The 27878-nt window shown below is 41.2% G+C and overlaps 1 protein-coding gene and 1 long non-coding RNA gene across 12 annotated transcripts in view; one reads left to right on the top strand and one right to left on the bottom strand.

The window, feature by feature from the left end:
• SORD (sorbitol dehydrogenase) overlaps nucleotides 1-1973 on the bottom strand; it is a 35013-nt gene extending 33040 nt beyond the window's left edge. For 3 of the 11 annotated variants that reach the window (XM_072738406.1, XM_072738404.1, XM_072738407.1), the window contains exon 1: nucleotides 985-1180. Coding sequence is in view for 2 of the 11 variants with exons in the window: in XM_072738400.1 (XP_072594501.1) it covers nucleotides 985-1693; nucleotides 1809-1922 (823 nt within the window). In the remaining 9 variants the exon portion in view is untranslated. Of the gene's footprint in view, nucleotides 1-984; nucleotides 1694-1808 lie in introns of those variants that run through there. The other 8 variants (XR_011997361.1, XM_072738400.1, XR_011997362.1 and 5 more) reach the window with 7 other exon arrangements.
• On the top strand, nucleotides 1633-27086 carry LOC140595622 (uncharacterized). The gene is made up of 2 exons (XR_011997363.1): nucleotides 1633-1755; nucleotides 26322-27086. It is a non-coding gene; the product is annotated as an uncharacterized lncRNA (long non-coding RNA).
• The last annotated feature ends 792 nt before the right edge of the window (nucleotides 27087-27878 follow it).

Raw genomic sequence — 27878 nt, 5'->3', positions numbered from 1 at the left:
TATCTAGATCTAGATATCTAGGATAATCTCTCCTATCTAGATCTTCCTGTATCTTCTCTTTGAGGAGGAAGGAGGTGCCAGGGAGCAGTTGAGATGGCTGGCACCCACCCCACACACCCACTGCTATCCCAGGCCCATCTGAGATGGACTTTGTCAAGGGACCCCTGACACCACCACAGGGCTGACTCTGTAGCTCCCTGACTTTGGCCACCTAAGCCAGAGAGCAGACATAAAGGCATGGTGCCAAAGAGACATACACAAAATGTTCTTGAAGATAACAGGAGCCGGATCAAAGATGGTGGGGAAAATGAACTAAGCGTGGACTAAGGGTGGTAAGGAGAAAAGAAGCTTTGGAGATATGGACACTATCCAGATCCAGAAGTCTGGCACAGGCGCAGGAACACCAGGGGTCCTGGAGACAGAGGCCTGTGCTGGAAGTTCAAGAGGCAGGCACTAGCATTTTCTGAGCAGCCAGTAAGTCCTGGGTACTCTTGCGATCACAATAATCCTGCAAAGGAGGTTTTGCCAGGCCAAGGCAAGACCGATTAAATATGAGTTCCACAGCTTTTAAATGTCCCTCTGGCCCTCCTGTCTGCCTTGCACTGTCTTCCCAGAGTTCAGGGCATGTCCTACATCAGGTAGCCTCCTGGTATCTCTTTGAAAAGCGCAACGAAAGAGGCTAGACTACGAATCTGCAGCTGGCAAAGCAGGGAGCAGGCTTCGATCAGTTTGCAACCCTCCTGGCCTCTGGCCACGTGCCGGCCACGGGGCTGGATTCCAGGAGGCGCAGGCAAGAACCTTCCTCTTAGCGCTTTACAACCAGCAGCCCCCTCCCCCGCCACGGTACCAGCTCAGATCTGGGCGGCCAGGACCCGGGGGTGCAGGGCCCGTCGCCAGCTGGAGCCGGCAGGGCCGCGGCCGAGCTCCCTCCGAGGCCAGCGGGGCAGGGTCGGGCCAGGCTTCCCTTTCCCCCTCCCGTTTTACCAGGCGCAGGTCTCCGGGTCCGTGCACCACCAGAGTGAGGTTCTCGGCCTTGGCCGCCGCCATGTCGTGCTCTCCCTCCTGGGTCGAGACTGCAGTCCGCGGGACGTGCGGTGGCTCGAGTGACAGCCCCGCGAGGGTACAGGGTTAGAGCTGGGAGGCCCCGGGTCGGCCGGGGGCGGGGCCTCCCCGTCCTGACAACCGGGGCGGGGCTAGCGTGGGGGGCGGGGCCTCCCTGCGGCGCCCGGGCGTTTGCCCGAGAGGGTGCGGGTGGGGGCTGGGAGGGGGTGGGGAGGAGGCTGGGAGGGGTGGGCGGCGCTGGGGAGGGGGCTGGGAGGTGGGAAGGAGGCTGGGAGGGGGTGAGGAGGGGGCTGGGAGGTGAGGGGGGGCGCTGGGGAGGGGGCTGGGAGGTGGGAAGGAGGCTGGGAGGGGGCTGCAGAGGGGGCTGGGAGGGGAGGGCGGCGCTGGGGAGGGGGCTGGGAGGTGGGAAGGAGGCTGGGAGGGGGCTGGGAGGTGGGAAGGAGGCTGGGAGGGGGCTGGGAGGGGAGGAGGGATCTGGGGAGGGGGCTGGGAGGTGGGAAGGAGGCTGGGAGGGGGTGGGAAGGGGCTTTTTTGCAGCCTGCTGGTTTTGCCTCAAATCCGAGGGATCGTTGCTGCAATCCGAGTAGCCTGCAGGGGCAACAGCCACCAGACCGATGTGCTCCGACTTCAGCTGCGGAAGAGGTTCCGCAATGTGGAGCAGAGTCTCAGGACCGGCACTGAGATTCTGATAGGGTAAGCCTAGGTCTCACCCAGACGTGAGGCCTCAGGGTCTGTATTTGCATTACCATTGAAATGCTGAGGTTCCATCCCAGTCGGGCAAGATCTACACTTGGAGGAACAGGCTCTACACTGATGCAACCTCCATGTTGTCCCAGTGTCCCCAGCATCCAGCAAAGCATCTGGTACAAGTAGGAGTGAATGAATGAATTGGTGTGCCACCCCACGGGTGGGCTTGGTGCATCAGGCTATGAAATGGAATCTGCAAACCCTTTTCCCCTTAACTGGCTCTCCTTGAATAGAAGCAGGATTTCTGCCTACATTCTTCCTTCAAGCCTCTCTTTCCTCAGAAACAGTGACATTTTACTCCAAGGGGAGAGCTGCCCTCAGAACTGGCCTAACTCCATAAAGTCCCTTCTCTTCTTTGAGAACAATGCTCTGGATTTCATTCCCTACAGCTCTCCCCAATCCCAGACTTTCTGCTGGATTGTTTTATCTTCTCCAGGAGGCTCTCCCCAGTGCCCAGCCCTCAAAGATATCTCTCTTTGCTGCTCAGTGCGTGCCACACAAATGGGTCACAGCCTGTACTTTCACCTATAATCATCCCTTCCCCAGATGCTCAGGAAGGCTATTGAGGGCAAGGCCTCATTTTTTTTCTTCTTTTTTTAATCTACTAAATGTCTTTTCTTTTTACTTTTAATTTTTAAACAGCTTTATCAAAGTATAATTGACATACAGTAAACAGCCAATATTTAAAGTACACACTATAATTTTTAAAAGATTTTATTCATTTATTTGGCAGAGAGTAAGAGTACACAAGCAGCAGGCAGAGGGAGAGGGAGAAGCAGACTCTGCTGAGCAGGGAGCCCAACGTGGGGGGCTTGATCCCAGGACCCTGGGATCATGACCTAAGCCAAAGGCAGATGCTTGACTGAGCCACCCAGGTACCCCTACAATAAGTTTTGATGTATGTGAATATCATGAAGTTATCACCATATTCAAGATAATGAGCATATCTGTCCTCAGAAATTCTCTCCCTATCCAAAGCAACCATTGCTCTTCTTTCTTCACTACATATTAGTTTGCATTTCCTAGAGTTTTATATAAAAAGTGGGTATTATTTTAGTCTGGCTTCTTTCACTTACCCCAGTTGTTTTGAGCTTCATCCAAGTTGTTAAATATATCAGTTGCTCATTCCTTTTTACTGCTGAGTATTATTTCTTGATATGGATGTACCACAATGTGTTCTCCACTTTACATATTTGATGGACACTTGGATTGTTCCTAGTTTTTACCATTACAAATATGATTGCTATGTACATTCATGAACAAGTTTTGATGTGGATATACGCTGGGTTATTGTTACTCTCTGTTTAGCCATTTGAGGAACTTCTAAACTGTTTTCCAAAGTGACTGCACCACTTTACATTCCCAGCAGCCGTGCAGCCCACGCTGAGAGGTCCAGTTTTTTCAAATTCTCACCAATAGTTGATATAGTCAGTTCCTAAAAAAGTTTAAGATGTTTTAATATATGTGTAGTGCATCTCATTGGTTTTTTAAACTGAAATATGATTAACAGTGTTATATTAGTTTCAGGTTTTCAATATAAAAATTCAACAATACTATACATTTCCCAGAGCTCATCACAATAAGATAATTCTCTTCACCTATTTCACCCATCCCCTACCCACCTCCTCTCTGGCAATCAATTACCCGTTTGTTCTCTATATTTAAATGTGTGTTTGGTGGTTTTTTGTTTTTTTGTTTTGTTTTGTTTTGTTTTTGCTGTTGTCTCTTTTTTTCCTTTGTTTTGTTTTTTAAATTCCACATATGAGTAAAATCATGGTATCTGTCTTTCTTTGACTTCTGTGACTTAGTATTTTATCTTCTAGCTCCATCCATGTTTTTATGAATGGCAAGATCTTACTTCTTTCTATGGCCTAGTAATATTCCATTATAAGTATATATCACTTCTTTATACATTCATCTATGGATGGACACTTGAGTTGGCTCCATATCATGGCTATTGTAAATAATACTTCAGTAAACATAGGAGTGCATACATCTTTTCAAATTAGTGTTTTTATTTCCTTTGGGTAAATCCCCAGTAGTGGATTTACTAGATCATATGATAATTATATTTTTAATATTTTAAGGAATGTCTTTATCATTTACCTCGGTGGCCACACCAGCTTGTATTCCCACCAGCTGTGCATGAAGGTTCTTTTTTCTGTATATCCTCACCAATTTTCTTTTTCTCCAGAATCCTTGCCAAGGCCTTGTATTTAAAAACATAATCTGGTAAAGTGTTTCGGACAGTGTAAGGAGCTCAAACAAAACAAAACAAAACAAAACAAAACAGTTTTTATGATAAACATGGATCAAGTTCTGGAATGCCAATAATGACAAAAATATAAGTATGTGTCCGGCAGCCCGGCGGTTTAGCGTCGCCTGCAGCCCAGGATGTGATCCTGGAGACCGGGATTGAGTCCCACGTCGGGCTCCCTGCATGGAGCCTGCTTTTCCCTCTGCCTGTTGTCTCTGCCTCTCTCTCTGTGTGTCTCATGAATAAATAAATAAAATCTAAAAAAAAAAGAAAGAAAGAAAGAAAGAAAGAAAAGAAAGTATGTGGCAGGGCAGGAGGGTAAGGTGTGACAAAGCCATGGAATGGATTTTTGCAGGGGACTTGTAGCATCTGTCATGCTCATTGCTTTGAGATCTATCCCACAAGGCTAGGCTATACTTGGTGGGTCCCTCCAGTATCTCCTGCACTCAGCTTCTGAGCAGGCTTTGCTTGGAGAAATGGACTAACTCGGAATTACCTGGCTTCATTCATGCACATGAACTTCAAACTCAGTTTTCCCTTTATGCCTTGTGGAGTCCCTTCAGAGTCTACCAAGCATGGCTTTCCAGTGGGTGAAGCTGACAGAGAAAGCTTAAGAGCAGAAGACCCCTTGAAGTAGACATTTACTGACTTTTTTTTAAATTAATTTATTTATGATAGTCACAAACAGAGAGAGAGAGAGGCAGAGACACAGGCAGAGGGAGAAGCAGGCTCCATGCACTGGGAGCCCGACGTGGGATTCGATCCCCGGTCTCCAGGATCGCACCCTGGGCCAAAGCCAGGCGCCAAACCCCTGCGCCACCCAGGGATCCCCATTTACTGACTTTTAAATTAAGTGAACAAAACACCAGAATCAAAGCAGAGGTTTGACACTAAAAAATGACACAATGGCCACACTTTGGAGAGGTATTTGTTTTCTTATGAGCAATAACACTCTGAAACTGTCTTGAAGGTTGTTGTCTGAGGGTAAAGAGATTTGGAAAGGCAGGAGACAAATTTAGAGATGTAATCGATAACTGGGATCCTTTATAGAAAAGATAAAAGGGTAAGTTGATAAAGGTTCTTAAGAAAATTACATTTTTGGGGATCCCTGGGTGGCTCAGTGGTTTAGCATCTGCCTTCAGCCCAGGGTATGATCCTAGAGTCCCAGGATCAAGTCCCACATCAGGCTCCCTGCGTGGAGCCTGCTTCTCCCTCTGCCTGTGTCTGCTTCTCTCTCTGTGTGTATCTCTCAGGAATAAATAAAATCTTAAAAAAAAAAAATGACATTTTTAAAGTAAAAAGCAGGTTGTTATTACAGTATTGAAACAATTTGGTGTGACATTTCTGCATAATTTTCTCACAGAGACCAGCATTCATGAGGATGAGGAACAGATTTTTCTAGGCATTTCACTGAATAGAGGATAAAATGCTGGCTTTGCCTTTGCTGGTAGCCCGCTTGGCCCAGTTTCTCTGGGTCTCTGCCTGACTTTCCCAGACAGCACAGCACTTTGAGGCACTCTCTCCACTGATTTCAACTACAAGTTGTTGATAAATTTCTGCCCTGAAAACCTATTTGGAATTTAAAAGTTAAACCATGAGATGCATATCCTCCAGGGTCACACGTCTAGAAAAAGGGAGACTTTAGTCCAGGTGGTATCCTATCATAAACCCTGGGTTACTTCAGGTGAAGGTAACACAGTGTACTAACAACAAGTAAAGTCAGTATGCCATAGGGCCTTAACTTTCCAAAGGTCAGTGTAGTTGTAAAATCCTTGTTTCCTGATTTTTCCCCTTGCTCATCAACTGGTCCATTACTCCAACCTGGTTATTTACACCAAAAGAAAGAAAAACAAAACAAAACAAAAAGAAAGAAAAGAAACCATGAAGTTTCTTGCAGACTTTGGAAATGAGGTTACCAATGAGAGTTAAATTAGTAAATTCCATAGGCAACAGATGAGATTAATGGGCTTCACTAAGGAACTATTGACATCCCTGCATTCAAGGAAGGTTAAGAAAAGAACAAGGAGTGCAAGTATTTTAGTCTAGGACTACCTAGGGGAGAGAGGCACTAGGTAGGAGTGCCAGTGCTGCTGGGCACAGGAGAGTGGAAGCAAGGGGACCTGTTAAAGGTTAATTGCTACATGCCAGCTGAGGATGGTGATTTGGATAAAAGTTGGAAGTGGAGATGGAGTGAAGCGGGTAGACCTGAGATCTATTTTGGAGCTAGGTAAGGGACTTACTTAGTAAGGGATTGGTTTATAGGAGTGGAGGAGAAGGTAGTTGGAAGATTGACTCTCAGATTTCTGACATGATTACTGGATGGATGAGTGCTATTACCTGATAGAGGCAGTAGTGAGGAGGGACAGATTTGGGGAAAGATCAGGCAGGTAATTTTGGATAGGCCAAGTTTGAGATGCCTGTGAGATATCTAAGAGCAATAACCCAGTGATATGAGGATCTGAGAAAGTCTTGATTTGAAAAATCTAGACTAAATTTGGAAATCATTGGTATATAGGCTGTATTTAAAGCAGTAAGAGAGAAGGAGATAATGTAGGAAGAGTCAGAAGAAAGGCAGGCAGGAACAAAGCCCCCCCCCCCCCCCTTTCCTAAGAGGAAAAATGCCCTTAATAAGAAAAAGACCACATCCTGTTATTCTTGGTTTTATACAGTGCCCCCAACTTTAAGTTTTCTACCAGGTGGAAGGGAAGGGACTGAAAGGAAAGAAGGGAATGGACTTGGCCATCCTGACCCAGACTTGGGGGCCAGCTCAACAGCCAGTGAGATATTGATTAATTGATTGATTAAAATATTTTATTTATTTATTCATGAGAGACACAAGAGACATAGGCAGAGGGAGAAGCAGGCTCCCTTGCAGGGAGCCCAATGCAGGACTCTTATCTCAGAACCCCAGGATCACTCCCTGAGCCAAAGGCAGATGCTCAACCACTGAGTCACCCAGGCATCCTGCCAGTGAGATATTTAGGCAAAGACCTTGATCTAGTGGCCTGCGATTGGCTGGCACACCTTAGGACAGGGGCAGCCGCTCTCCTCTTGGCCCTGAGGCTATGAAACATCACTCTGGAAGGAGTCCACCACCGTTTCCCACATGAACAACAACCTGATAGGTAGATGAGTGCATGGACAAAAACCTGACTGGGTGACTGGTGCATGGAGGGTTATCAGATTAAAACAGCCTGCACTGAAGAGCTCCTAAAAACTCCCGAGTTTAAATGCCAAATTGGCAACTCTTTTGGGTCCCTTCCCTCTTCAGGAGCTTTGTACTATTGCCCAATAAACTTTGCTTTGCTGCCTACCACTCTTCATCTGGTCTACCTCTTCATTCTTCAAAGTGGCAGGACCAAGAACCGCAGGCACTACAGGAAAAGAAATCCTGCAACATATAGAATGAAAAAAGACACACTTCAGGTCTAAGCTTCCAGCATCCAACATTGAGGAACCAGGAAGAGGAAAGAGGAACCAGCAAAGGATTCTGAGAATAAGGGAGAGCATATGGGGAAAGGCAGTGTTTTAAGAAGAAAGAGGTGAACTGTTGAATACTGACAACAGGTCAAGATAGAAACCAAAAAGTGTCTATTAATTTAGCCACTAGGAGGTCAAGGGTGATCCTGGCAAAGAATTTTGGTATGAAGATAGGAACAGGAGTGATACTGGTTTGGAATAATTCATATATTCATTTAGGAAATACATAGTAACCTGTGACATGCCAGATATAAAGTGTTGGAGATAAAATGAACGAGACAGAAACAATCCCCATTCAAGGAAGGGAAGCCTTTTTGGTGATGGCTATGAATAAAAAGGAAAGAATACCATGAAAGTGTGTAATAGGAAAACCCAGTCCAGCTTGAAAGTGAGGGAAGATTGCCCCCTAGAAGTGATATATAAGCTACAATAGAAAGGCTTAGATAGTCACAGCAGTGAGGCAAAGAAGAGAGTGTATTCCAGCAACACACATGTGGACTCCTAGAGGAAGAAGACACCATCATTAAAAGTTTGCATTAAAAAAAAAAAGAGGGATCCCTGGGTGGCGCAGCGGTTTGGCGCCTGCCTTTGGCCCAGGGTGTGATCCTGGAGACCCGGGATCGAATCCCACGTCAGGCTCCCGGTGCATGGAGCCTGCTTCACCCTCCGCCTGTGTCTCTGCCTCTCTCTCTCTCTGTGACTATCATAAATAAATAAAAAATTTAAAAAAAAATAAAAAAATAAATAAAAAAGAAAGAAAGAAAGAAAAAGTTTGCATTGTGTTGGAGGACCTGGGCAGCTCAGTCAGTTGAACACCTGACTCTTGGTTTTGGCTCAGGTCATAATCTCCGGGTTGTGCAATCAGCTCTGCATCAGGCTCTATGCACAGCAGGGAGTCTACTTGAGATTCTCTCCCTCCCTGTTTGCCCCTCCTCTTGCTTACATATGTGCTTTCTCTTTTTAAAAAATAGGTAAGGAAAAAAAAGTAGGTAAGGGACACCTGAGTGGCTCAGTGTTTGAGTGTCTGCCTTCAGATCCCGGGGTCCAGGATCGAGTCCCACATTGGGCTCCTTGTGGGGGGCCTGCTTCTCCCTCTGCCTATGTCTCTCTCTGCCTTTCTCTTTCTCTGTCTCTCATGAATAAATAAATAAAATCCTTTTTAAAAATAAGTAAAATAAATCTTAAAAATGAAAGTTAGCAGTGTGGAAGGGCCATGGTGAGGAAGGAGATCTAATCCACAGGTCTTCCAGTGTTTCTCATTACTGAAATGCAGGAATACAAGAGGAATGTGGCAAGAATACCTAAAGATCTTAGGGGAAAAGTGAGAAAAATCACACTTTTCCAAGGTCAGGAGTTCCCTCTGAAGAACAAAGTCCATTTTTGCAGCAAGGACAGGGAACAGAGCTGAGAGCATAGAGCCTTCTGGAATTGGTTTGATTCTGAGAATCAGAGAAGATAGGATTGAATAGGGAATCCCATTAACAAATCTTACTTGTAGGAGGCAATGGGGAGGAACTGGCAGGCAATGTTATAAACAAGCCTATCTGGCTAGAAGTGGGAGCTAGAAGAGTTTTGTTGTTGTTGTTGTTGTTGTTGTTTTTGAGAGAGAGAGAAAGGGCAGGAGGAGGGGCATAGGGAGAGGGAGAGAGAGAATCTGCCCCAGGGCAGAGTCCGACAGGGCCTGGATCTCACAACCCTGAGATGATCTGAGCTGAAATCAAAGAGTTGGACATTTAACTGACTGAGCCACCCAGGCACCCCCAAAAGAGCTCTTTTAGACAACCTGAGTTAGAGAGGAAATTCCTGTTAGCTAAAACTCTGCCTTGTCTTCTCTTCATGTCATGTCTGCAATAACTGGTCCAGCAGTAATTCATGTCATTCAGTAGTTTTCAGTGAAGCTCCAGAATAGGAACCGTACAAACATGATAAAGGAAACAAATAGTAAAAAAAGAAAGAAAGGGAGAAGAAAAGAAATAAAGAATATTCACCAGAAAAATATTGCTGAGGAGCAAATTAAAGTTGTGATAGAAAAGTTTGCCATAAAACTGAAGAGGGGGGATCCCTGGGTGGCGCAGCGGTTTGGCGCCTGCCTTTGGCCCAGGGCGCGATCCTGGAGACCCGGGATCGAATCCCACGTCGGGCTCCCGGTGCATGGAGCCTGTTTCTCCTCCCTCTGCCTGTGTCTCTGCCTCTCTCTCTGTGTGTGACTATCATAAATAAAAAAAAAAAAAAAAAAAACTGAAGAGGGTATTCAATATGGAGGCACTCCACATTGGAAGTAAGGTGGAAGAGGGGTACAAAAGTAGGGGTGGGGATAGGGCAACACAGGTGTGAAGCCTGTATGGAATGAAAAGAGCATCTTCACAGGGAAGTGGTAATAACATGGGGTGTCAAGTCCCTAAAAGGATGAGGAAGAGCCCACATGGGGGCAGCACAGTTCAATGTGAGGTGAGAGAGACTGGATATGAAGAGGATGACCATAGGGGAAAGTTGGGTATAGGAGCCTGAATGGGTTGGAGCCAGCATTCGTTCAGGTAAAGAAGGAGCCACAAAGATAAGAGATTGGTACATAAAGGAGGATTGAAAAAATAAATAATAAATTAAGGATAATGGGAGCAGGACTTCTCACTATTGGAGAAGAGGTATACATATGGAAAGAGAAAAACAGAATGAACTTTGTATGGTATTAGATAAAATTGAAGAGGTCAGTGTCAACTCATGATTTGCAATATAGACAGGAATAAATATAGTTATAATCATATGTGTATACACACACACAACACTCCATAGTTCTGTCTATAGAAAGAGCTTGGGAACAATGACACCTGACAGCAAAATGTATATGTCTAGTACTCAAATCTTGGTTTCCATTCTCCACTAAAAGGCACCAGGGCTTCTTAATGAAATGACTTAATCTAGGGTTGGAACAAGAAAAGTACAAGATGAACCTGGAACATCTTGTGCCAGAGAGTAAGGGAGTATTCCATGGATGATGGGACATATCAAAGGACACAGAAGCCAGCTTGAAGAAGTTCTACTGGCCAAATCACAGGCAACATGAGCATAAAAATAAATTATAATAATAAAGATCATAACCCTTTGAATAAAATACAAATCATAAGTCCATAATGATAAAAATCAATAAATTGAAAGTTTGACAAAGAATGTGTAGTTACATAACCCAAAGCACCTCCCCACAAAATATTTAGTAATTACCTACGGGAAAAGAGTAACCTTATAGTGGAAAGCCTGGTATATACCACCCTAATCAAGTGATCAGGGTTACTATCATCAGCAATGGGATATACTGCAATTATATACCACTTGATAGGATGCAGTGAGAAGAAAACAATTGGGATATTCATGCCAAAAAAATGCATAAGCTGAATGAGAAAACATTAGATAAGCTCTAATTGAGGGACATCGGGCAATAATTTTTCTGTAACCTTTAAATGTGTCAGTGCCTTGGGAGTTAAAGAAAGCCTGAAGAAATGTATCGGATTGAAGGAAATTTAAAAGACAAGGCAAATAAATGCAGCATGTGATTCTGAATTGGATCCACTTGTGTAAAGGACATTCCTGGGGCAATTGCTTAAACTTGAATAGGGTTGGAGGATTATCTGATAGTAATACTATATATCAATGTTAATTTCCTGGGTTTGCTGAGGCTTAATGTTGACAACTGGGTTAGGAAATAAAGTCCTTTGTATTTTACTTGCAACTTTTCTATAAATAAAATTTACAGGGCAGCCCGAGTGGCTCAGCAGTTTAGCGCCTGCCTTTGGCCCAGGGCGTGATCCTGGAGTCCTGGGATTGAGTCCCATGTCAGGCTCCCTGCATGGAGCCTGCTTCTCCCTCTGCCTGTGTCTCTGCCTCTCTCTCTCTCTCTCTCTCTCAAGAATAAATTTTAAAAATCTTAAAAAAAAATAAGTTTACAAAATTAATATGCTTGAAAAAATTCAATAACATATTTGCCTTTGTGAGAAAATAGCATAAAGTAGAGATGAAAAAGAGGAGCAAGAGTGAAAATTAGAAAGAAATGAAATGTGAGCGAGAAGACCTCAGGAAGGAAAGTGGGAAAAAAACCAAAATCATCCAAAAAAAAAAAAAAAAAAGAAAGAAAGAAAGCAAAACTGGAAATATCACAAAGGAATAAACACTGCTAAAAACAGTGAAAGACATAGAGGACAGAATTGAGGAAGATGAACAAAATGAAATAGAAATGAACAAGTTAGATGATTAGAGAGAAAATGATAGATATGGAAGATAGGTAAAAGAGATCCAATATTTGCATAATGGATATCCTGATAAAGATACCCAAAATAATAGAATAGAAAACAATTTCAATATATAATTTGAGAGAATTTTCCAAAAACAAAAGAATATTTGAATCTACAAACTGAAAGTTCACACCACATCCAAGAAATGTTATTGTGGAAACTGAGAAAAGCTTGATTTTCAAGATAAATAAAGAACCCTTTGGGCAGCTAGGCAAATAATCTAGTCACTTATACAGGTGAAGAAAAATTAGACTTAGTTTAGACTTCTCCATGGCAACTTTCATTGCTAGAAGCAATACCTAAGAAGGCCTCAAGAAAGTGTTGCCCATACATTTTGTACCCAGCCAAATATACAAAAAAGGCATAGTGAAACATATTTGAACATAAAAGAACTAAATATTGTTTCCATGAGCCTCCTTTGAATAACTACTAGAAGAGGAAGTTAAATCAATCATGTGATGAACAAGAAAACTATGACTAAAAGAGAAGGGCTATTGAGGGAAGGAGAAGGAGAAGAAAATAGATTTATTTCATTATTTGTATTAGGGGATTGATAAGTAATGCTTAAGCAATGAGAATTAGGTGTATGAGTTATACACTAAAACAAAAATATAAGCCTTCCAAGTTTTCAGAAAAAATAAAAAACAAATACATGTCATATTTTGAGACTTTTTAAAGAATCTGTAAAGAAATAAAAGACATCATATAAAATAATATGAGAACTAAGACCAGATATATATCAATTTGATAAATATAAGTGGGCCAAACTAATTTATTAACGTAAGAGAAATTCAGATTGAATCATAAAGCAAAATCCAACTCTGTTCTGTATACACAGGACCCAAAACAAAATAATTCAGAAATCTTCACAATTGCAAACAAGAAGAGGGTTGTGATTGAAATTAGGCAGAATTAATACCAGGACAAACCAGTGTTTAAGGTGACAAAGTAGTCATTTATAGTGATAAAGAATGCATTTCACAATGAATTTACAAAGTTAGAAGTATCTATGTACCAAACTACAGAGCATCAATATGAATATTAATTAATATTAATAAATAAAACCACAAGACACACAAAGAAAAATAGAAACATAGTAGTAGGAGCTTTAAAGACATAGAAGGCCTAAATTGCATTCTAAAAAGAGAATACGCATTCTTTTAAGTATCCATGGATAATTCACAGGAACTTACCATATTGTAGGCCAAAAAGAAAATCTTGGTAAAGTACAAATGGTACAAATATACAGATAACATTTTCACAATGTAAAACAATAAAGAAAACAGACAAGATTTCTAACTGGTTTTATGACACAGGCATAACCCTAATGCCAAAACCAGACAAGGACATTACAAGAAAGAAATACACACACACACACACACACACACACACACACCACACCCCAAATCAATCTGTCTCACTATAGATGCAAAAATCCTAAACAAAATATTGTCAAATCTAATTGCAGTAATATGTTAAAAGCATGTGTGGTTTTTAAGAATGATTAGATATGAAGTCAAGTTTGAACCACTATTGTGCATAGTATAAGTTGTCATCAGCAGGGAACAGAATAATAAATTACAGGTTGAAATACCAGTTTGGAAGCTTGATCTTTCATAGTCACTTCAGTGCTATGGGAGATGAGGCTGAACTTTGAAATCAGACTGATCTGAGATGAAGTCATTAATCTACAATTTATCAAGGTGTGTGATTTCAGACATGTTTGGGCAATTCTTAAGGTCAGTTTTTTAAGCTTTAAAATGAAAATAACACTAGTTACTCTATAATGTTAATTTATGGAATTAATGAGACCATATTTATATGGACAATATGTTGGACTGACACCCCAAAGTATCTTCTAACTTAGAATAAAATCAGGAAGACCCAAAGGAAAGGAATGAGATCGGACTAGCAGAAATGATATAGTCAAAGGGATTATTTGTAAATGTGTAACAGATGAATCGCAGAGACACCCAGATCAGATTAAAGTGTTGTGAGTATATTGTCATCTCAGGAAAATGTGGACTGGATGGAACTAGATTAGGTTAGGTTTAAACCTAACCAATTACATAATAATGTGGGAAGAAAAAAAATGTGCTTACAGAAGGGGTTTTTGGTCTTTAAAACCATCCTGAAGAGACAGTTCTCTGACCTAAGGATATGAAGAGCCACTCCTCACTGTGGAGATTTCCTAATAACAGCTATAGAGGCATCAGGCCACAGAAGCAGGGGGGTATCGGCCATTGCAAACATCCAGCACATCCCCTGCCCCATCCCCTGGTTTCATGCTCACTTTGCAATCTTCCTAGTGACTTTTTGATTTCCATGCAGATTTGCTTATAGGAAAGGGAACTGAACCGAACCAATAGCATATTCATTCAATCCCCTTAGTGCTATTCGGGTAGAAATCTAAAATCTCTAAGATGTAGGCCACTGTTTAATTCTCCTGTGTAATGCCTTGGAGATGCTAGTAAGGATACTTTGTTATTTATTGTAGTTCCCATCTTTTCTCCCATCCCGGTCTATTCAGGTCATGTGTCAATAAGGAGGGTAAATGGAGGTTTTGGTGATTCAGGTTTTTGAGGTGGCTGCTACAGAATTCATCAAAGACAATGCTGTGATGATGATTTCTTAGCTGTACTAAATATTGGCTGGCACTTACTCTTTCTGAAGAAAAACAGGTCTATTAGGAGATGACTCAATTTTTATATGGCCACTTCTGGTTTTTTTCTGTCATGTTTTAGAGACAGGCTTAATCAAACTGCCTCTCCTTCTTCTTGCCTAATTCTAAGCCCTTTTTTCTTGTTTTCTTTCATCATGTTTCCTTATCTCTCAGAAATACATACCTTCATCACAAGCTTTTTTTTAATAAAGATTTTATATATTTATTTGGGGGAAGTTCAGAGGGGGAGGAAGAGGGACAAGCAGACTTTGTGCTAAGCTTGGCACCTGAAGGTCAGAGGTGGGGGTGCTGGGACTTAGTCTCACGACCCTGAGAGTCAGGTGCTCAGCCATCCTGAGAGTCAGACACTCAATAGACTGAGCCACCCAGGTCCCCCACCTCCGTCACATACTTCTATCACTCTTCCTTCACACTGTGCTTTTTTCCACCATCATCCAAATGCTTATCACTTTGACCTTGTAGATACCTCTTTCTTCATAGTTTATTTGCTGATTTGACTTTCTCCTGTTGAATGATGTCCATCTCCTACCCATCCCATAATATGCTGAATTTAACCACAGTCTCATCGTGCAAGGATGATTAGAACATTCTGCATTAACAAAAACACTATTCTTTATGGAACAAAATGAGATGTTTTCCCAAAGAGTAGTTATAATCTTTACATATCCCAGACCAATAGACTGGCTGACCTTCTCACTATGTCAGCCTCTAAGGGTTGGCAAAATACGGATGTGGATTTTGTTCTGTTTGATCAGTATTGTTTGCACTTAATTGACTTTATAGTCTCCAGCTTTGACAGTTAAATCAACAACATTGATTTCATTTCAGTATGTAGAGAACACCAAGCCACAAGGGAAAGTGCACAGCAGACTCCCTGTCCTGAAACACAGGCCAGTCAGTGGGGAGGGACCTCTCCTCCCCAAGAAAACATGCATCCATTCAAATGGCTGAAATAGAAAAGTAGGATGGCGCCCCAGCGTTGTTACTGTAAGAGGAGAGTAATAGGTGTGCTCCCCAAAGCCACCCTGGGATTGTGGCTAAGAGCAGCAGCTCTGGGTTGAGTCTTTTGAGTTAGAATTCCACCTGCCATCTGATTTTAGGCAACTACCAAAGCTTTCAAACCTCTTTTCTGTAAGGTAGGGATATAATCTCTACCTCATAGGGTTGTACTGAGGATTAAATGAGGTGATACATATGAAGTACTTAGTATAGTCATAATAATAGCTAACATTTCTTAAGCATTTTCTTTATGCCAATGTGGCAGGCTGAATAATGGCCCCCAAAGATATCCAAGTGCAATCCCTGGAACCTTATGTGGCAGAAGGGACTTTGCAGGTGTAATTAAATTAAGAGTTTTGAGATGGAGAAATTATTCTAGATGAAGTTGGTGGATTCTAAATGTAACCAAAAGTGTCCTTTTATAAGAGCAGGTCAAAGGAATACTTTACTACAGAAGAAGGCAATGTGATGCCTAAAGCAAGGGGCTACACTGCTGGCCTTCAAATAGGAGAAGGCACCACCAAAGAATGCAACTCTACATCCTGGAAAAGAAAAGGAAACAAGTTTTTCACTATACCATAGAAGGGTATGTGGCCTTGCAGATACCTTGATTTTAGCCTACTGAAACAGATTTCAGACTTCTGACCTCCAGAACTGTAGGATAATAAATTGGTGGTGTTTTTTCAAGCTTTGTGGAGATATAATTGACGTATAACATTGTGTAGGTTTAAGGTGTACAATGTGATGATTTGATACACAATATATATTGGGAGATGTTTACTGCAGTAGGGTTAGTTACCTCCTTCAGCTCACATGACTACCATTTTGTCCTTGTTATGGGGAGAATATTAAAGCTCTATTCTCATAGCAACTTTCAATACAGTATTGTTAACTGTAGTCACCATGCTGTACGTTAGATCCCCTGAACTTACTCATTTTATAACTGAAAGTTTTACCCTTTGGCCTTCTATGCCCCCTTCACTCCCACTCCTTAGCCTCTGGCAACCACTGTTCTCTGTTTCTGTTAGTCCAGTTTTTTAGATTCCACATATGAGTGATGTCAGATGGTATTTGTCTTTCTGTGCCTCACTTATTTCACTCAGCATAATCTTCCTAAGGTTCATTTGTGTTATCACGAATGGCAGAATTTTATTCTTTCTCATGGTTGAATAACATATATTCCTTCTATTTCCAATTTGTCAAGTGTTTTTATCATGAAAAGATGTTGAATCTGGTCAAATTCTTTTTCTGCATCTATTGAGACAGTCATATGATTATTGTCTTTCATTCTATTGATGCGGTGTATCATATTTATTGATTTGCATGTGTTGAACCATTCTTGCATTCAGGCATAAATCCCACTTAATCATGGTATGTGATCCTTTTAATGTGCTATTGAATTTGGTTTGCTAGTATTTTGTTGAGAAATTTTGTCTATATTCATCAGGGATCTTGGCCTATAGTTTTCATTTCATGAAGTATTCTCTTTTTTTAGGATTTTTTCTTAACCTTTAAAAAAAAATTAATTCCAGTGTAGTTAACATACAGTGTTACCTTAGTCTCAGGTGTACAATACAATGATTCAGCAACTCCATATATTAGTGTGCATAAAGATACGTGTGTTCTCATTTCATGTTCTCATTTCTTACTTAGCTTTAGAATCAGGGTAATGCAGGCCTCATGAAATGGGCTTGGGAGTGTTTTCTCTCCAAATTTTTGGAAGAGTTTGAGAAAAATTGGCATCAATTCTTTAAATGTTGGGTAGAATTCACCAGTGAAACCATCCTGTCCAGAGGGCTTTCCTTTGTTGGGAGGTTTTTGATTACTGATTCAATCTTCTTACCTGCTATTGGTCTACTCAGATTTCTTCATGATTCAGGCTTGGTAGGTTGTATGTTTCTAAGAATTTGTCTATTTCTTCTACGTTGTCCAATTTGTTGGTGTGTAACTACTCATAGAAATCTTTTATGATCCTTCGGACTTCTGTGATATCAGTTGTAATGTCTCCATTTTCACTTATAATTTTATTTATTTGAGTCTTCTCTCTTTTTCTTGGTAAATCTAGCTAAAGATTTGTCAATTTTGTTTATCTTTTCAAAAAACCAACTTGTTGTTGTTGTTGATCTTTTCTACTGTTTTTCCATTCTCTATTTCATTTATTTCTGCTCTAATTTTTGTTATCTCCTTCCTTCTGATGACTTTGGGCTTAGTTTATTCTTTTTCTAGTTCCTTGACATGTGAAGTTAAGCTATTTACTTGAGATCTTTTTTTATTTTTTCTTAATGTAGGCATGTATGTCTATAAACTTCCTCTTAGCTGCTTTTGCTGTATCTTGTAAGTTTTGATATGTTAGTAAGTATAGCTACCTCTGCTGTCTTTTCATTTCTACTTGTGTGAAATACCCCTTTCCACCCTTCCCTTTGAGTCTATGTGTGTTCCTGAAGCTGAAGTGAATTTCTTGTTGGCAGCATACACTGGAGTCTTGTTTTTTAATCCACACAGCCACTCTGTGCCTTTTGATTGGAACATTTAATCCATTTGCATTTAAAGTAATTGTTGATAAATAAGGACTTACTATTGCCATCCTGTTCATTATTTTCTGGATGTTTTGTAGTTCCTTTGTTCCTTCTTTTCTCTCTTGCTGTTTTCCTTTGTGAACTGATAATTTTCCATAGTGGTCTACTTCTTTTGTTTCCTTCTTTTTGTCTTGTACATATCTCCTATAGGTTTTTGTTTTGTGGTTACCGGGAGGCTCACTTGAAACGTCTTATAGATACTATAGTCTGTTTATTTCAAACTGATAACATTTCAACTGTATACCAAAAAATCTACCTTTTATTCTACCCCCTACTGCATTTTGTTTCATACTTTACATCTTTTTATATTGTGTATCCATTTGTAAGTTATTGTAATTATAGCTATTTTTAATACTTTTGTTCCTCAAGCTTTATATTAAAATTAAGTGGCACACATACCACTATATTACAGTATTAGAGTATTCTCAATTTGACTATATACTTGCCTTTACCAGTATGTTGTTTATTTTCACATGTTTTTACATTACTAGTTAGCACTTTTTTGTTTCAGCTTGAAGGACTCTTTCAGCATTTCTTTTTTTTTTTTTTTTTTTTTCTTTCAGCATTTCTTATAAGGCAAGTCTAATGGTGGCACCAGGTCTAGGGGTCATGGTGATTTGTCAGCTCAGGACATTGGGGTCTCCTCCATCAACAACTACATGGTCCTTATCAAGTGCCAGTTGCTCACCCCGCACTTCCTTTCCTTTTGAGGCAAACTCTTTCTAACTTGGGAGTTCCCTCCTGGTGCTAAGCAATGCTGGCTGTGGGGGGATGGGTTGATGCAGCAAAATGAAGCTATTCTTCCTTCCCTTTTTGTGTGATTGTTCTCAAGTTTTTAGTTTAACTGCATTGGTAGAATTTATAGAGTGGACTCCAGAGCTGTTTTTATTTGTGAATAACTGTCTAATTGTTGATATTTATGGAGAACTGGAGGGGTCTCCTACCCCACCGTCTTGGTAATGTCCCTCCCAAATGTGTGTTGTTTTAAGCTACCGAGTTTGAGTTAATTTATATAGTAAATGAATAAGCTAGTCGTTATTCCAAATGCTCCCCATATATTACTTCATCCAACTCTCACTTTTCTCATCTCTTCACTAATCATGGAGAGGTGTGTTAGTAAGTTGGCCGCACTACACACACCCTATGCCCTGACCTATTTTATGTTGGGACAGAGATGACCCTGATGAGCTCAAGCCTAGTGGTTTCCCTCAAACCACTCCCACACTCCCACACTCAAACCTTGTTTAAAAAGGAGCGGAGGGGCCAGCAGAGGGAGCTCTAACACTCTACTACTCCTTGTGAATTGCAGACCTTATGGTAAGAGACAGATCTTGCAGGTGGGTATTTCTTTACATCCCAGAAGGAGGGAGGAAGTTTTTCCTCCTTGCCTGGCAACATCCTAGCCAGTGAGACTGTCACTTTTCGTTCAACCAACGAAAAGCCACTTTGAACTCCAGTGTACTCTAATGGACTTTTTGTTTATAATGGTCCTTCCGGGGATCCCTGGGGGCTCAGCGGTTTAGCGCCTGCCTTTGGCCTGGGGCGTGATCCTGGAGTCTTGGGATGGAGTCCCGCGTCTGGCTCCCTGCATGGAGCCTGCTTCTCCCTCTGCCTATGTCTCTGCCTCTCTGTGTATGTGTGTGTGTCTCTCATGAATAAATAAATAAAATCTTGAATATATATATATGTGTGTATATGTATATATGTGTGTGTATATATATATAATGGCCCTTCCAAATTCCTCCTTTCCTCTTTAAAAACATGCTCTTTGTTGTCTGGACTTGCCTATGGTTTTGCTATAGTTCGTTGGTCCTGAATTGCAATTTTCTGCTATTCCCGACTAAATCCGTTTTTTTGCTGATAAAATAACTGGAGTTTTAGTCTTAAGGCTAACGTAGTTCTTGAGTAGGGCTAAGTTACTGAGGAAACAGAAACTATGGTTATGCAAAAGCAGTGAGGTCAAGAACAACAATCTATATAGAATGGATGCTGATAAAGACAGAAGTGGGAATTACCCCAGTAAGCAAAGTCTCAGTAGCTGAGTCACATAAATGGCAAAGAAGACCTATTAGCTTCTGCCACTGAGATTCCTAGTGCCATCCTGGATCAGAAGAGTTCCAATCTTGGATTTCCTTGTTGCATATGCCATTTTAAAATGAATTCTTAGGGATCCCTGGGTGGCGCAGCGGTTTAGCGCCTGCCTTTGGCCCAGGGAGCAATCCTGGAGACCGGGGATCGAGTCCCACATCGGGCTCCTGGTGCATGGAGCCTGCTTCTCCCTCTGCCTGTGTCTCTGCCTCTCTCTCTCTCTCTATTTATGACTATCATAAATAAATAAATAAAAATTAAAAAAAAAATAAAATGAATTCTTATTACTTGAGTTTGTCTATTATTATTTCTTGCAAAAGAGTTTAATTAAAACAAAAGGAATCCAAGTGGTAGTTCTGTCTCATTTTTTAAATGGATCTTGAAACAGTGAGGCATAAGAGAGGCAGAAGAATATAACTGGCAAAGGGAATATCAGGAGTCAGGGCTTGGAGGTGAGAGAACATTAAAGATATTGGTGGGAAGAGTCTTAGAGCAAGGGACACCTGGGTGGCTCAGTCAATGAAACATCTGACTCTTGATTTTGACTCAGGTCATGATCTCAGGGTCCTGGGATTGAGCCCCACATAGTGTTCAACAGGGAGTCTGCTTGAGGATTCTTTCTCTCCCCCTTTCCCTTTGCTCTGCCCCCCCTCACATGCTCTCTCTCTCTCTCTCTCAAATAAATACATAAATTCATAAAGATTTTATTTATTGATTCGTGAAAGACACAGATAGAGGCAGAAACATAGGCAGAGGGAGAAGCAGGCTCCATGCTGGCCCAGTGTGGGACTCGATCCCTGGACTCCCAGATCATGCCCTGAGCCAAAGGCAGACGCTCAACTGCTGAGCCACACAGGCGTCCCTAAATCTTTTTTTTTTTTTTTTTTTTTTTTTTTTAAGAATCTCAGAGGCATAGTCAGAGGGTTGTGATCTCTCACAAAGGGTAAAGGCAGTAGGGTAGAGTAGGGTAGTTGGGAACCTTGATGCCCAAGATGGACAGCTTTACTGTTATTAGAAGCTGGAGATTTTCCACTGAGGCTTTGTCTGTCTCATAGCATCACGGTTTTATTTTAGTAATACATATAATTTTTAACATCTTAAAGAGCAATCAACAATTTGTTCTAAATCCTCTCAGGCAAGAAGTATACTAACTTGATTAATGATCAAAAACCTAGTTGTTATTATGGGAGACTACTGGATATGTCACTTATCTTTGCTATTCAAGAGCGTTTCTGTCTTCAAGAAAGCTACTTGTAAAAAACACAGAAAACAAACCAGCTCCCTGTCACATATGTCCCTGTGGCCTGAGTCATAAGGAAATGCAGACAGGATAGTACCAGGCTTCCTATCCATGGGGTAACTCTGCCCCAGCCCAGACTCAAGTGATGACTGAAGCCCCTGGGAGTTTGGATACAGGTCAGGACTGGTAAATTCCACTGAGCCTGGGTCCTTATTCAGTATCAGAATCTGTTTCTGTGAGGTGTTTTCCAAATTTTCTGGGCTCTCTGAACCTGAGGAATAGCCTAAGAATGGTGGTATCCAATAGAAGTATAATGTAAGCCCTATATCTTTTATTTATCTATCTATTTATTTATTTATTTATTTAATTTAAAAGATTTCATTCACTTATTCATGAGAAAGAGAGAGAGAGAGAGAGAAGCAGGCTGCATGCAAGGAGCCCAAAGACACCCTGGACCAAAGACAGGCGCCAAACCACTGAGCCACCCAGGGATCCCCACGCTATATCTAATTTAAACTTTGCAGTAATCAAGTGATAAAAGTAGAAATACATGGGTGAAGTTTATTTTATTTTTTAAAGATTTTATTTATTTATTTATTCATGAGAGATACAGAGAGAGAGAGAGAGAGAGGCAGAGACACAGGCAGAGGGAGAAGCAGGCTCCATGCAGGGAGCCCGACATGGGATTCGATCCCATGGATCCCAGGATCACACCCTGGGCTGAAGGCGGCGCCAAACCGCTGAGCCACCTGGGCTGCCCCTGAAGTTAATTTTAATAATATATTTTATTTAATCCTGTATATCCAAAACATATTTTTAACATGTAAGCAATGTAAAAACTATCTTTTGTGCTGTCCTCACAATCCAGTGCATTTTTTACACATAGGTACATCTCAATTCAGACTAGCCACATTTCTTTTTAAAGATGTTATTTATTTATTTATTTACTTATTTACTTATTTATTTATTTATTTATTTATTTGAGAGAGAGAGAGCACGCACATGAGTGGGGTGGGAGGGGTGGGCAGAGGGAGAGGAGAGAATCCCTAAGCAGACTCCCCTCTGAACACAAAGCCCAATGCAGCTCTTGATCCCACAACCCTGAGATCATGACCTGAGGTGAAATCAAGAGTCGGATGCTTAGGAATGCCTGGGTGGCTCAGCAGTTGAGGGTCTGCTTTCAGCTCAGGGCATGATCCCAGAGTTCCAGGATTGAATCCCACATCAGGCTCTCTGCATGGAGCCTGCTTCTCCCTCTGCCTGTGTCTCTGCCTTCTCTCTGTGTCTCTCGTGAATAAATAAATCTTAAAAAAAAGAGTAGGATGCTTAACCAACTAAGCTATCCAGGTGCCCCCAGACTAGCCACATTTCAAGTGCTCAATAGCGCCATTTGGCTGGTGGCTGCGTATTAGACAGCATAGGTCTAGAAGAACTTGCTTCCCCCTTCCCATCAGAGGCAGGGATTTGAGGGGTGGGTGGGCCAGAAGTTCATTGGCTTTGTCATACCAATGCTATAAGTCCACTGGAAAAAACAAAGTTGTTCTTCTGAATCATCCTCATCTATTTCAATATGCCTCTTCTTTTCCCTCCTGAAATCAAGGGCTGGTGCTCTCAGAGAATTTGATCTATGTTATAGCATTTTATTTCACTTTGCCTTACACTCAGTTGTTATGTTTTGAACTCCCTGACTGGATTACAAAGGCCTTGATGGTAATTGTCATACTCCTAGTCATCTCTTTTTGCAACATGTTTAAGCCTCTAGTCACCAATAAAATGTTTGCTGAATGAATGAATCCTTACAGAATTGATAAAGATGTATTATGGAACCCTTTGTTTTATCTGACACCCCTAGGTCCATACAGCCCTTTTCCTCATTTCCTATTTATTTATTTATTTATTTATTTATTTATTTATTTATGATAGTCACACAGAGAGAGAGAGAGAGAGGCAGAGACACAGGCAGAGGGAGAAGCAGGCTCCATGCACCGGGAGCCCAATGTGGGATTCGATCTTGGGTCTCCAAGATTGTGCCCTGGGCCAAAGGCAGGCGCTAAACCACTGCACCACCCAGGGATCCTTTTTTTTTTTTTTTTTTTTATCTTTTCCTCATTTCCTAAAGCCAATCAGGGCACTGTTGATCCCACCCTAGAAACTGGGGGAAATATTTACCTTTGTCCTCTGGGGTCTCCCGCTCTGGACTCCGTTCAACAGTTAGTTCCTGAACAACTCCCATGCCCCAGGCATCGTGCTGGGTGCTATGGGAACTACACAGATGAGTAAGAAATATTCTTGCCCTCAAGTCCCTAACTATCCAGTTGGGGGCCTTTAATAGGTATACACAAATAATTATAATTTTAGGTTGAGTAACCTCAGTCCTATAAGTGGAATAAAGAGTCCTGAAGGGAGGGGACTGGACTCCCAAAAGAGGTTTCATTCAGACTTGTCCTTGAGACGATGCTTGAGGTTAGGGCAGGATTTGAACAAGTGGGAAGGGAAGGAGGGAAACAAACAGCTTTTAAAAATCTGACAAATGAGGAAGAAACACAATACAGAGGAGGTGTGGTAAAGAGACTAATTAGGACAAGGAAATGAAATGGAATCCAAAGATAAGAGCAGGGTGGAAGAAATCACAACAGGGTGGCAGAGGAGCAAATCCCATGAGAGGGGTGAGCACTCCCCAGGCACCTTTGTTTAAGAAGGCGATGCCAGGAACAAGAGCTTGCCAAGTGAAGCTGGGAATTCCAAAAGGAAGTGAGATAGGTCTGGGTCACACACTCATGGTGGCAGAGGCAGGGTCTGGAGGAATGAAGAACTCTCTGATCAAGGAAAGTAGAATCTCCTAAAGAATGTTATACAACCAGATTTGAGCAGAGCCCCAGAGTGACAGGGAAAGGATGAGACGAGATCAGAGAAGCTGGAAAGAGGAAGATGTGGAGACGAGAGCAATGCTTTATCTAGCCAGTACTGCATGCCCTGGAGATCACAGGAACAGTCAGATCAGGAAATCAAGACACCAGCCTGGGAAGGTAGCCCCCAGTGGGAGGATAGAAGGAAAATGGAAACAGCAATTGACTAGGTGTAGCATAAATTACAAGTCATGATAACCTTTCCCAATCCCTGAAGTCGGGATTCATGCCTGGAGGAGTGTAGGTAGTTATGTACACTACAAAAGTTGCACCCAACAGTAGTGGGAAGAATTCCAAGACTGGCATTGAAGCAGGTGTACAAAAGAAAAGCAAAGAGAATCTAATATAAGGAGAAGACTGGGGATGCCTGGGTGGCTCAGCAGTTGAGCACCTGCCTTTGGCTCAGGGCATGATCCCAGAGTCCCAGGATCGAGTCCCACATCTGGCTTCCTGCTTGGAACCTGCTTCTCCCTCTGCCTGGGTCTCTGCCTGTCTCTCTCTGTATCTCTCATGGATAAATAAACAAAATCTTTAACAAAAAAAGAAGACTGATTTACTTTCAGTTTTATTTTTAAATTTCAGATAACTCTATTGCCTCTAAGCACTTTTATTTCAGAGAAAAAGGCAGACCAGACCATGCTCTACCTTTCAGGGCGCCTGAAAAACACACGTTTTTGTACTCAGTGACACACACCCAAAGCTGTAATGGAGACTAATAATGGCTAGTGTACATTGAGCATGCGGCAACTGCTAGGCCATGTGCAAAGCACTTTTACAGGTATTATCTCATTAAATTTTCGATATTACCTATGACGGGGGCACCTGGGTGGTGCAGTCAGTTGGGCATCAGACTCTTGGTTTTAGCTCAGGTCGTGATCTAGGCAGGGAGGGGTGCAGGATCCTGAGATCAAGCCCTGTGTCGGGCTTAGCACAGAGTCCACCTGGAACTCTCTTCCTCTCTTCTGCCCCTCCCCCACTCATCTTTCAAATAAATCTTTTTTTTTTAAAGCCAATATTACCTATAACATTATGTTACTATCTTAATTTCTCAGAGAAACAGGTTAGATGACTTGTTAAAATCACAATGCTAGTAACTTGTGGGAGGAAGCTTTTTATAAATTCATTGTTTTTTATAGTTATTGGGTTATCCAGATGTCCCTTTTTTGTATCAGTTTTAGTAAGATATATTTCCTAGGAAGTTAGACAGTTCATTTAAACCTTCAAAATTAATGGCATGAATCTGATCAAAACCTTAATTTTTAATAATTTAGGATCTTTGATGTATTCCTGTTTTCATTTCTGATATTCATTATAAGCACTTGTTTCTCTTTTCCATGACCAGTCTTGTCAGAGATGTATCCATTATAATAGTCTTTTCAAAGAAACAATTTCTTGATTTGTTGTTCCTATTATAAATTTGTTTCCTATTTCATTAATTTCTCCTCTTATCTACATTATTTCCACTATTGGTTTTTTTTTTGTCAATTTCCCCCACTAGTTTCTTGAAATGGATGCTTAGCTCATTGATTTTTAGTCTTTATTCTTATCTCAAGTGTCTATTTAAGACTTTTATCATTTCCTAAAGCATGGCTTTGGCAGCATCCCACAACTTTTGTATTTTATTATCATTCTGTTTAAAATATTTTATAATTTCCATTGTGGTTTTTTTGATGCATGGGTTTTCTTAGAGTGTATTTCTTACTATTTAAATATGAAGATTTTCTAGTTATTATTTTTTATTGGTTTCTTGCTTAATTGCACTGTGGTTAGAGAACACACTTTGAATATTTCAGTTCTTTGAAATTTGTTGAGACTTGCTTTATGGCCCAGTATCTGGTCTGTAGCAGATTATAGTTTCCAAAGAGAGCCACAAAAATATCTCCAATGCCACATGCTCTTTTGCTATGTGACTATGCAACCTTCCCATCAAGGGGGAAATCTAAGTTTCCATCCCCTGGAATCTAGGCAGGCTCTGTAACAACCAAGAAAAAATATCCTTGCAGCTTTAGCTCCCAGCTTCATGGAAGATGGCTGCCATGGAAGAAGTGTGACTAGCTGATACAACCATGCTGCGAAAGATTCAAGCCATGTGAAAAGACCCTGGAGAATAAGAGATCTTGAGAAAGAAAAGCCAAGGAGCACCCAGGTGCCAGGACATGTGACTAAAGAAGTCATCTTGGATATCTAGTCAAGACTTCAGATGACTCTAGTGTCAGCTGTTTCTGACTGCAGTCACATTGGAAACTCCAAGTGAAAACTACCCATCTGAGTCCAGTGAATCTATGGAACCTTGAGAGATAATAATAAATTGCTATGTTTGGGATCCCTGGGTGGCGCAGCGGTTTGGCGCCGGCCTTTGGCCCAGGGCGCGATCCTGGAGACCCCGGATCGAATCCCACATCAGGTTCCCGGTGCATGGAGCCTGCCTTCTCCCTCTGCCTGTGCCTCTGCCTCTTTCTCTCTCTCTGTCTCTCTGTGACTATCATAAATAAATTTAAAAAAATTAAAAAAAAAATAAATTGCTATGTTTAAGCTCTACATTTATGGGTAATTTGTAATGCAGGAATAGTTCTCCAGAACATGGTCAATTTATTTAAATATTCTGTGCATATTTTTAAGATTTACAATTCTAATTTTGGGGTGTGGTGTTCTGTATGCATCAATTAAGTCAAGTTCATTAGTTTGTGTATCTAAATCTATATTCTTAATGATTTGGTTTGTTTTCTGTGAATTACTGAGAGAAGCATATTAAAAATCTTTCACTATAATTCTGTATTTGCCTTTCTCCTCTCATTTGAGGCTGTTTTAGGTCTTTGTGTCTTACAGGAGAGAATACAGAGCTCCCTAAATATACTTAATTCTTCTATATCCACTAACCCTAATTGAGTTTAGAAAGTACTAAATATGCTAGTAGTAATATTTGATTTGCTAGTATAATACTAGAATATGCTAGTAATAATAGTAATGAAACTGAATAACTTTTTCATTGAGCACTTACTAAGTGCCAGGTGTTGTCCTAAGTACTTTACATGTAGTACCTCCTTAATCCTAACAAATTCCCTATAATTTTGGCATTATGATCCCCATTTACCACAGACAGGTTAAGTAACTGGTCTAAGATCACTCAACTAGATAAGCACTACATTGGAATTTAAAACAAGACAGACTGACTGTGCTCTTAGCCACTTTTTTGTACTGCTATTGAGATGTGATGCTCTCTCTAGGGCAGAAGATGTGAGTCCAGGTGTAATTTATGAGCATGTTTGCTTTGACATACTGCAGTATGTAAAGTAAATAGAAAAAAAGATAAAGTACTCCAGGAGAGGTCTATATATGTTCATAAATTATTAATAGCTTTAAGGGGGTTCTTCTGGTATATAGTAGTAACAGGATGATAGTTATGTCAGTGGGCTACTAGGCCTTTTATTTGAGTACTTCATGGAATCACTCATACTAAATAGGAATTTGTGCAAAATAGCATTTCTGGGAATAATTTGTACCTAGTAAAATATTATAGACTCATAGGTCTGGAAGGTCCCTTAGAGATCAGTTATTTCAGA

The sequence above is a fragment of the Vulpes vulpes genome, chromosome 15 (genome assembly GCF_048418805.1).
Source record: "Vulpes vulpes isolate BD-2025 chromosome 15, VulVul3, whole genome shotgun sequence".
Taxonomy (NCBI): domain Eukaryota; kingdom Metazoa; phylum Chordata; class Mammalia; order Carnivora; family Canidae; genus Vulpes; species Vulpes vulpes.
The sequence above is the reverse complement of the archived record's forward strand: the minus strand, read 5'-3'. Positions and strand labels throughout refer to the sequence as shown.